This window comes from Phascolarctos cinereus, unplaced genomic scaffold, assembly GCF_003287225.1.
Source record: "Phascolarctos cinereus isolate Bilbo 61053 unplaced genomic scaffold, phaCin_HiC Scaffold_3;HRSCAF=262, whole genome shotgun sequence".
Classification (NCBI taxonomy): Eukaryota; Metazoa; Chordata; class Mammalia; order Diprotodontia; family Phascolarctidae; genus Phascolarctos; species Phascolarctos cinereus.
The window spans coordinates 174,706,930-174,718,207 of record NW_027555736.1 but is presented as its reverse complement, the minus strand read 5'-3'; the positions used below and the strand labels follow the sequence as shown (position 1 = coordinate 174,718,207).

At 38.3% G+C, this 11,278-nt stretch overlaps 1 protein-coding gene and 1 pseudogene across 1 annotated transcript; both read left to right on the top strand.

The window, feature by feature from the left end:
* The first annotated feature begins 7,598 nt into the window (after positions 1–7,598).
* On the top strand, positions 7,599–8,579 carry LOC110204936 (olfactory receptor 11G2-like). Its single transcript, XM_020981223.1, has one exon. The coding sequence runs from the start codon at positions 7,599–7,601 to the stop codon at positions 8,577–8,579; it is 981 nt and encodes a 326-aa protein (XP_020836882.1).
* Positions 8,580–9,270: 691 nt separating this feature from the next.
* Positions 9,271–10,299, top strand: LOC110205654 (olfactory receptor 11G2-like; annotated as a pseudogene).
* Positions 10,300–11,278: the final 979 nt, after the last annotated feature.

Sequence of the window (11,278 nt, the reverse complement as noted above, 5' to 3'; positions counted from 1 at the left end):
AGATGCAGGCAGTTTTATTTTATGATTTCTTGAAATCATAATGTCTAAGCTTTTTGTGGTAATGGCTTTCAGGCAGTACAATGATTTTTAAATTATCTCTCCTGGATTTGTTTTGTAAGTCAGGTGTTTTTACTATGAGATACCTCATATTTTCTTCTATTATTTCTTTTTATTTTGTTTTAATATTTGTTAATGTCTCACAGTCATTAACTTCTATTTGGTCAATTCTAAATTCTAAATTAATGTTTGTATTATAAAATTAAAGGAAGTTGTTTTCTTGGGTAAAGTTTTTTACTCCTTGTTCCAAAGATGCTAATTCTTTTTTCATACATTTCTTTCAAAGCTCTCATTTCTTTGCCCATTTTGTCCCTCTACCATCCTCATTTGGTTTGTAAAATCATTTTTAGCTCTTTTTGTAAATCTTGCTGTGTCTCTTTTAGGAATTCTGGTTGTATTTGTACCCAAGCTGAGTTTTTTTTATAAGGTTTTGTTTGCCAATGTTTTGAAATTATTCTCTTCTTCTAGCCTTCTGTCTTAAGCTTCCCTGTCACATAACAGGCAACTAGATGGGGCAGTGAATAGAGGGCTGGGGTCAGGAAGACCTGAGTTCAAATTGTCTTTCAAGCCCTTACTAGTTGTGTGATCCTGGAAAAGTAATTTAACCTCTGTCTACCTCAGTTTCCTCAACTGTAAAATGAAGACGATAAAAGCACCTGCCTCCTAGGGTTACTGGGAGGATCAAATGAGATTATATTTGTAAAGTGCTTAGTACAGTGCCTGTAATATAATAGGCACTATATAATTGCTAGTTATAATAGCTCTTTATGGTGGTATTCTTTTATTTCTTCATTTGGGAATGTCTAGGGCAAGCTCTGTCATCCTTCTGCTGCTCTCACAGCTCAGGATGAGGACCCATAAGTTTTCAATGTCCCCAAATTGATGCTATCCAGGGCAAAATGTGCTTATTGGCCTCCTAGTCTGAGCTCTGCAATTTCTTGTGCCACTCTTGTGTCTGGTCGATTGTTCCTGGCTAGAAGTTTCAGTAGACTGCTCCTGGATTAAGCTGCTATTAACCTGCTAGATGACTTTACAATTTCAGAGCAACTGAACCTCAGTCTTCCCTTTTCTATGAGATTCCTGGCCTAGTTATTCCACTGAGGGCTTCCATGCTGATGGGCTAGAGGCTAGAATTGAGAATGTTTTCTGCTTCTGGAATCAGAGGCATGTATCTAATCTTTGTCTCTGAACTTATTCTTCACTCAATAAACAGCTAGGTTACATGGCAACCACCCCTCTCCTATACCCCTAGGTACAAGTGTTCTCTTCATTCTTCTTGGATCTCTGCCCCAAAACTGAGGAGTGGGTGACAGAGCTGACAGGTGGCATCGGTTCTATACCCCCACAGTTCCAGGATCCTTTGGGATCTCTTCCTGTCCAGGAGCTTCCTCACACACAGTGCTCACTTTCAGCCATCTTTCACTCTTGGGCACTACAATAGTCTTCCTGTGGCACACTCCTGGCCAGACTCCATCTCCAGGGTCAACAGAATTCTCTGTCTATCTTCCTAGATCAACTTGGGCTGGGGAAATGACCCACTGTAATTTTTTTTCTTGTATTTCCCAATCAAAATTCAGTCTGACATGTTTTCTAGATCTTTGTGGTGATACATGGCGATGGATCAAGTTTGTTCTTCTTCAGGCTACTCTGCCAACTTGACTCTGCCTTACACATCCTTATTGTACAATCCCAGGAGAATATACACTCCTTCAGTACATGAGACTGTTTCCTTTTATCTTTCCTTTTCCATATCTTATTGTTACCATAGTGACTTGCACCTGCTTTGTGCTTCTCAAGTGCTTCTTGAATTAGACTTGATGTGGGGAGAGTATAGGCATTATGCATGAATCCTAAAAGTTGAACTAGCCAAATAAACCTGTATCTAGAAACTAGACTTGAATTATGCTATAACAAATCACTTACATTTTCAAAACATTATTTGTTCCTTAGCTTAAAGGCTATAACTATGGCTTCCTTCTATTTGTCCCCAGTCAGCATTCTCTTGCCTAGGAATTATTTCCCTAGTTTTTTCAACTGATCCTCACATGGAATGAACTCAAGGTCCTTCACCATTCTGGGTGCTCTATTCTGGATGCTTTTCAGCTTATGAATGACTTTTCTAAAATGGTATGACAAATACTCCCAAAGTGGGCAGAACAGGTCAGAATACAATGACACTTGTCCCCTCTTTATTTCTCTAAATTATGCTTATCAGGGGCTTAAGGTGATTGGCAAGTTACCTGAATACAGAAAAGGAGACAATTCAATTCAATAAGCATTTATTGAGCAACTAATATATACCAGGTAAAGAGGGTGGGCTGGGAATACAAAGATAAAAATGAAACAGTCACTGCCTTCAAGGAGCTCACATTCTACTTTATACACCACACAGCTTTGTGAACTCCTCAGCTCAATACATGAAAAAGGCTCAAAATATAATCAGCACCAAAACAAATTCATATAAATTTATATGCAGGCAGAGTTACTTAGTGGAAAGATGACTGGATTTTAAATAAGAGAGTTTCAGGTAACACCCTATTTCTACTATTTATTACTAGATTACCATGGACAAATTTTTAAATATTGCTGGGCTTCAGTTTTTTTGGGTAAAAAATGAAGGGGTTGAACATGATCTCTAATGTCCATTTAATTCTAAATCTATGAATATAAAAAGATCCAAAATGGATGATGAAACTAGAACATTCAGTGGATATTCTCAACCTTGGAACACGAAGAAATAAAAGCAATCATGATGCTCCAGAGTATGCCAATGTCAGATCCTGGTCCACAGAGAAAGGAAGTGATTTTACCAAAGCCTCACAGGGAAATTATTCAAAAAAGAATAATATGGATACCAATAATAATGATAATGATACTAATAATAATAACTAGCATGTGGTTTCAAAAGCAATTTTCATATCATGTTTGATTTCATAAAATACCCCATATTCCAGGGGAGGAAACTGAGGGCCAGAGAAATTAAGCGCCTTGATAAGAGGAACATAGTGTCTGAGGCAAGATGTGAACTCAGTCAGAGATTCCTGATTTCAAGTCCAACCTTCTATCTACTATGCCATCTGCCTGCTAACAACTGGATTTTATAACCCTCAGAGGCACCTTTGTGGCACAATAGATCAAGCCCTAGACATAGATTCAGGAAGAACTGAGTTCAAATACAGCTTTGCACACTTAATAGAATAGTTGTCTGCTCCTGGATAAGTCACTTAATATCTGTCTGCCTCATTTTCCTTATTTTTTTAATATCTCTTGGTGTTTTATGGAGTTATTGGTTTCTATTTGGCCCATTCTATTTTTCAGGGAGTTTGTTGGTCAGACAAGGTTTTTTTTTCCTTTCTTTTTTGGCAAGGCAATTGGGGTTAATTGACTTGTCCAGAGTTACACAGCTAGTAAGTGTTATGTTTATGAGGCCAGATTTGAACTCAGGTCCTCCTGACTCCAGGGCCAGTGCACTGAGCCACCTAGCTGTCCCCATTTTCCTCATTTTTAAATGGGTATAATAATAGCATTTGAATTTCATGATTATTGAGAGTAAAAAATAAGATAATGTTTGCATCATTGTTGTTCAGTCACGATTCTCTGTGACCCTATGGATCATATCACTCCAATACCGTCCATGAAGTTTTCCTAGCAAAGATACTGGAGAGGTTTGCCATTTCCTTCTCCAAAGGATTAAGGCAGACAGAGGGTAAGTGACTTGCCCAGGGTCACATAGCTAGGAAATGTTTGAGGACAAATTTGAATTCAGGCCTTCCTGACTCCAGGCCCAGAATTCTATCCACTGAGCCACCTAGCTGCCTAATGCTTGCATAGTTCTTTGCAAATATTGAAGCCCTAAGCAGATGGTACGTATTTTTAACACTTTACAGACATTATTGCATTTAAGTTTCATGACAATCTTATGAGGTAGGTAATAATGCTATTATTATCCCCATTTCAAAAGTGAGAAAATGGGGCTGGAGAACATAAGTGACTCACTCATAGTCACAAAACTAACCAATAACAGTCAGAGGTGGGATTTCAATCCAAGTCACTGGTCTCATAGCTCAAAGAAAAGGGAAAAAAAAGCACAGGTTTTTACACAATTTTAAGTGTACAAAGTACTATATTAAAGTTATTTAATTTAAATTCAGTAACACTTCAAGGTAAAGTCACCTCACACTCCATCTTCAGAGATAAGGAAAATAAAGGCAGAGAGTAATAAGGTGGCTTGCCTAGTTTTATCTAACCCACAAGCCTCCAAGAGAGGATCAAAACCTTAGGTCTTCCTAATTACAAGAACTGCTCCATTCCTACTGTGACACAATGATTCTCACTTTCCAGGATATTATCATGGAGCCATAATGACGGATTCAAACCTAGAACCCTAGAGTCCAAAGAAAGAGAAGACATGTGAATGAGAGAAAAGAAGGGAAAGAAAAGATTGGGACTTCTCCTCAGCTGACCAAGCCAAACCACCTACATATTCTAAGAGCAGTAAGATGCATTTTCTACTAAGTCTGAACATATTTTGCTCTGAGATTTGCAAGAAAATCAGAGAATTTGGCTAATTAATTAGCTCCCAAGAGAAGGAAAAAAATGAATATAACTAATACAGTCAAGCTTGTAGACTTTAGGAGAGAATTTTAATGTTTCCCAGGGCTATTCTGCCCTTGCCTGACTTCCATAATAAGTCTTAGTCCTACGGCACTCAATTCAGTGACCCCTGAGACAATCACTGAATCTCTTACCATCCCTCTCCCTAACTGTTGGCTGCCTAGGACATCATATGCTCTCAGTCCCATCTGCCACTCAATACACACCCCAGAACATCTGCAGAGGTGCCTTCCCTACCTGGATCTGAGAAAAGAGGGACATAAAACACAGAAGACCTTAAGTGGGGTTGTAAGGTTTGTCTCTTGCCTCTACCTCTACCTCTCCACTGTGGTGAATCTAAAAAGTCTCATCTTTGCTATAAAAAAAAGTAAAAGGGACCATAGGAATTAGAGGGGGAGAAATGAATAATGTAGAATTTTTAGATTTCAGGGGTCTTGTTAACTAGACATCCTAAAGGCTCCCTCAGATAGGATAATTGATCAATTCTTTATTGAAAATACAGATTTAGAAAGTACCTATAAGAAAAAGTAATTAGATCTGGGGTTCTAAAGCAATGAAGCCCTACCGCTTATTTGGATCAACCAATTCCATGGCAGAAGAGTGGGTAAACCACTCCATCAGAGGAGGCTGCCCAGATCCTCAAAAACTATCTCTGGGTAAGTAAAACTGCAAGTTATTTTGGAAATCAGTCTCTGATATCAACAATTTTCATTGGTATTTTTCCCAACACCTTTTTTTTCTTTCTTTCTGCTTTGTTATTCGACCTCATGCTTGGTCTAACTCCTCTGGATCCCATTTACTCCCACTTCTGAGGTAAAAATTTTGACAACCTACCCATTCTACTTATCTGGGCCAACATTGCCCAGACATTAAAAGGAAAACCTAGTCAGTGGTAAGATTTAAGAGCCCCTGAAAATCTCCCCTAAGCAAAATTATCCTGAACCAGATACTGGGTTCTGAAATTTCCTGTAGATCACTGAGTGCACTGAGAGCACTCCTTACAGGTGATAATTTGATGTAGTCTGAAAGAATCATCGCACTGCCATGTGGTAGAAAAAAAGAACACTGGACTTGGAGTCAAAAGATGTGAGTTGAAATCCCAAATCTGACATTTACTTAATTATATGACATTGGACAAGTTACTTTACTTATCTAAGACTCAGTTTCTCATTGGTAAAAATGGATGAATACTTTCTGCTCTGACTCCCTTCTAGAGGAGTTCTGAGGAAAATACATTATAAAAATTAAGACCCAATAGAAATAAGAGACATTTTTACATTCAATACTTTAACAGAGATTCTTTGCATCACTAGTTGAAATTCCAAGAATATTTCCTAAAAATGATTTGTTAAAGTAGTGTCCTACGTATCATGGTATATATCTTAAGAATAATTATGAATAAAATAAACTTTCATGGGCTGGGATGAGAGCAGGCTCACATTTCCGAAAGTGTCTATGGGGAAATGCAAGTTTAGTTCTAAGCAACCATCATCATTATAATCATTATTGCACTGAGATAGTGCATTACAGTTTGCAAAGTGCTTTACACAATAACTTTTAATCCTAATAACAATTCTGTAAAGGAAGTGCTATTATTCTTTCCATTTTACTATGGAGGAAACTGAGGCTGAGAAAGGTTAAGTGACAGGATGACACAGCTCCTCAGTGTCTGAGTCAGGACTTGAACTTGGGTATTCCTGATTCTACATCCAGTGTTCTATGTACTATGCCACCTGGATGACCAAGAAAAAGTGTGACCTATTAGTTGTTGAGAAGTTAGGAATGTTTGTACTGCTACTGTTGGTTATCTTTTTCAGGTGTTTATGTCATAACATGCACAGTATTGTGAGATTCAAGGCTGTGAACGGGATTTATGTCTTAAACTGTGTTATATCCCCTTTCATAGCACATCTTCAATAATTACTTTTTTAACATTATCATTAAGAAGAAATGTATATATCAAGTTAACATTCACATGGAATGTTAAAATTTTCTGATGTGAATGTTTCTTCATTTGAGTCACTCAGATATCTTATGAAACACATTGAATGAATGAATGAATGAATGAAGAATTTATTAAGTGACTCCCATAAGCAAAAGAGTGTGCTAAGTGTTGGGGATACAAAGAGAAAAGTAAGTTTTTGCACTCCAGAGCTCACATTCTAATGGGAAGTCAACACATGCAAAAGAGGGATGAATTGTCTGATTTAACAGAGGAGAGAATAAAGCTGAGAGATTAAGTGATTTCTTCTTTCCTACCTGATTAAAAATAAAATCACTTCTTAAAGCACTTACACGTTTATAAAATTATAAATATGGATTTATATCTATTCCATATACATGTATCTAATTTGGTCCTCACAGCTAACCAGTGAGTCAAAAACTACAAATAAGGTTTAGAAAAGTTGAATGACTTAATTGTGATGTGACAGAAAGAAGACTTCATGGAATGACTGGAATATGAACTCGATATTGAAATAGGGAGAGATTATTATTATTCATAATATATAGGAATGATGTGAGCAAAGGCACAGAAATGGGACAATACAGTAATTATCTAACAATAGTGAGTGACTTACTTTGAGTGGAATATCTTCCACAATAGAATGTGAGATTCTTGATATCAAAAACTGTTTTTACCTTTCTTTGTATGCCAGGTGTTCAGCACACTGCTTGACACAAAAAAGCACCCAATAAATGTTTGTTGTTGATGATTATGAAAAGGCTGGACACTAGAGCCAAATTGCAAAACTGCATATTTCAGTTCTTATGTAATTAACAATTTAGAATCAGGAGAAGTTCTGTTGCTAACAGCTCTAAATTGGTATACACAAAACCACAGAATCAGAGAATTTTAGAGTAAAGAGTATCTTTAGAGATTCCTTAAATTGGAGAAAGATGAGAAATAGGAAATAAAGTAACCTATCATGGTCCCGTCTGTCCTCTCCACAGGTCTAGCAGTCTTGAACATATCAGAAGGAAACAGAGTGACTGAATTCATCCTCCTAAGCTTCCCATGCCCCAGAGAGATGCGGATCCTCCTCTTTGCAGTCTTCTCTCTGACCTATGTCCTGACCCTGATGGGGAATGGGTCCATCATCTGGGCAGTGAGGTTGGATCAGCGGCTCCACACCCCCATGTACATCCTGCTAGCCAACTTCTCCTTCTTGGAAATCTGCTACACTAACACCACAGTTCCTAACATGTTGGCCAACTTCCTCTCTGAGTCCAAGACCATCTCCTTCACTGCCTGCTTTCTCCAATTCTACTTCTTCTTTTCCACAGGTGGCACTGAGATATTCTTTCTATCCCTCATGGCTTTTGATAGGTACCTGGCCATTTGTCAACCTCTGCACTACCCCACAATCATGACTGGACGCTTCTGTATCAAGCTAGTCCTCTTATGCTGGGTGACAGGCTTTCTCTGCTTTCCAATCCCCATCTACTTTATGTCTCAATTGCCCTTCTGTGGCCCAAATGTCATTGATCACTTTATCTGTGATCCAGGACCCCTCATGGCTTTGACATGCATCCATGCATCAGGAATTGAGCTTTCTTTTTCTATTATACCCTCTCTTGCCATCTTCCTCACTTTCCCTTTCATTCTTGGATCCTATACCCTGGTGTTCAGAGCTGTATTAAGAGTCCCTTCAGCATCTGGCAGGAAGAAGGCTTTCTCCACTTGTGGGTCCCACCTGACTGTGGTCTCTCTGTTCTTTGGAAGTGTCTTGGTCATGTATATCACCCCAACATCAGGACATACAGCTACAACACAAAAGATTATCACCTTGTTTTATTCAGTGTTTACCCCACTTGTGAATCCCCTAATCTACAGCCTTAGGAACAAAGAGATGAAGAATGCCCTAAGAAAAGTACAGATGAGCATGAAAATTCTTCCAAATAAATGAGATATTTGGAGGCTTAAACTGCCTTCTTCTCTTGCCCCTAATCACTCCATTGTTAGATGCAGCCTACATCCTGACCCATACCCCCAAGGCATCATCCACTCCCTGAAATTATTCTCTTCCTCATCATGGAAAGGTGAAACCAGACTTTGGCTCCCAATCAGATTCACAAACTTGTATTCTGACTGCTGGCCCCTTGACTTGACATATATACCTGAGATGAAGAAAGCAAGATGAAGAGAAGCTAAATGATATTCCAATGGCAGTTCAATAGGAAGAATGCTGGATGTGAACACAAACACGTGGGTTTGAATCCTGACTTTAACATTTCCTGTGAAAACTTGGGAAATTCACCTCTCTGTCTCTCAGTTTCTTTATTTGTAAATTGAAGGACTTATAAAAAAAATCATGTGGTCTGAGATTTAGATGTGAAAAAGACTTCAGAGGTCATGTCCAAAACCTTATTTTATAGGTGATGAAACTGAGACCCACAGAGACTAAGTGATTAGCCTCAGGTGATACAAGTAGAACATATATGGCACAGAGAACATTTGAACTGAGGCCGTCTGACTCCATATTGCACTGTTGTAATATACCATATTGTAATATACCAAAGAATCAAGAGATTTTATGTTTGTTCAAATTTTCAAAGACCTTCCTCAATAACCAGTCCATGGTCAAGTAATAACGTTTGATGCTTTGTGTAGTTTACAGGCAAGTGAATTTCTCCAACCCCTACAACAGCTCCAATAGTGTTACTGGTTTCATCCTCCTAAGGTTCACCTATACTGGAGAGATTCAGAAACTTCTCTTCATGCTACTATTGACAATTTACATTCTGACCCTCATGGGGAATGGATCTATCATTTGCTCTGTAGGCTGAGATGAGCAAATTCATACCCCCATGTATGTATGTACATGTATGTATGGAGTATGCACATACTGGCCAACTTTTCCTTCCTGGAGATCTGCTATGTCACTACTACAGCACCCAGTATGTTGGCCAACTTCTTCTCTGAGACCAAGGTCATCTCCTGCTCTGGATACTTCCTCCAGTTCTATTTATTCTTCTCCTTAGGTGCACTAGAATTTTTTTTTCTGGCCATCATAACTTTTGATTGGTTATCTTGCCATCTGCCGGCCTCTGCACTACTACATCATCATGACAAGATGTCTCCAAACCACTCTGGTTGTCAATTGCTGGGTAATTAGCTCCCTCTGGTTCCCTGTTCCCATTATCATCATCTCCCTGTTGTCCTTTTGTGGCCCCAAGATCACTGATCACATTCTATGTGACCCATCCCCAATTCTAGTACTCGCCTGTACACCAGCGCCTATGATGGAATTTACTTGTTCCTTCTTGAGTTCTATGATTCTGGTTGTCTCCTTCATCTTTATCATAGGGACCTATGCTCTGGTCCTGAAAGCTGTACTGAAGATACCTTCAAGAAGAGATAGAAGAAAGGCCTTCTCTACCTGTGGTTGCCATCTTGTTGTAATATCCCTCTTTTATGGATCTGCAATGGTGATCTATATGAGGCCAAGATCTGGGCATGAAGCAGAGACCCAGAAGGTTGTGATTCTCTTTTATTCCATGGTGACCCCATTCTTGAACCCTGTCATCTGTAGCCTTAGGAATAAAGAGATGAAGGATGCCCTGAGGAAAGTGCTAGGACATGAAAATGAAAGTCTTTGTAAAAGATATCCTTTGAGATCCATCTAGACTTTTAACATTCTCCAGAGGTCAAGATCCAAGAACAACTATGTATATGTATGTGTATATATATGTGTGTGTATATATATATGTATATGTATATGTACATGTAGATGTAAATGTGTATGTATGTGTATATTGTATGTATGTGTATATGTACATGCATGTGTACATGTGTATGTGTATAGGTATATGTACATGTATGTGTATATGTATATGTATATGTATATGTATATGTATAAAGAAACTTGGTCATCCTATTACCCAACTCCACAGACCTATGGAGTCCTTTGGCTTTCCTCACATTGTCAATACTTATAAGTTCAAAACTTTTACTTATCAGTAGTTTTTTTGACATTCAAATAAAGGAAAATTGATAGAATCATCCTGAGAAGAAACTCTAGTAACTATCAGAAGGGAAGCAGCTAGCTGGGAAGTAGTTAAACACTTTGTAGATTATTCCTAAAATGATGAAGAACATCAGAGCCTGTAGCTCAGAGTTATGAGTTGCTCTGGTCACATGGGTTTCCTCACTCTATACCTCTTTGATAAATTTCTACAAGTATGTGCCCAACCCGCACCATAAACACTGCATGCGTTGGTGGGAGAGTGAGATCCAAGTTTGTGTTTGTACAAGCAGATTGTGTTTTTCCTTATTTCTGCTTTTTTTTCTCCTATCGAGTAACTGTTATGTTTGATTATCCCTGCTTTTTCCTTCTGTTGAGTAAATTTTATGATGATTATTAATTTGGCATGGTTTCATTAATTGTTTATACTTGAGAATTATTGGTATCTTGGTGACTGATTTTGTACAAATGCAAACATAATGGTGGTGACTCAGGAACTACATTCATAAGTAGCAAGACTGTGTCACAGTATCACATTATAACACACACACACACACACACACACACACACACACACACACACATGCACTAGAGTTACTCCTAGGCCCCTGAGAGAAAATTTATGAATTGTAGCTGTGTGG

Bases quoted from the DNA above. Each gene is read 5' to 3' on its own strand.
- LOC110204936 (XM_020981223.1), top strand. From the start codon at position 7,599: ATGGTCCCGTCTGTCCTCTCCACAGGTCTAGCAGTCTTGAACATATCA.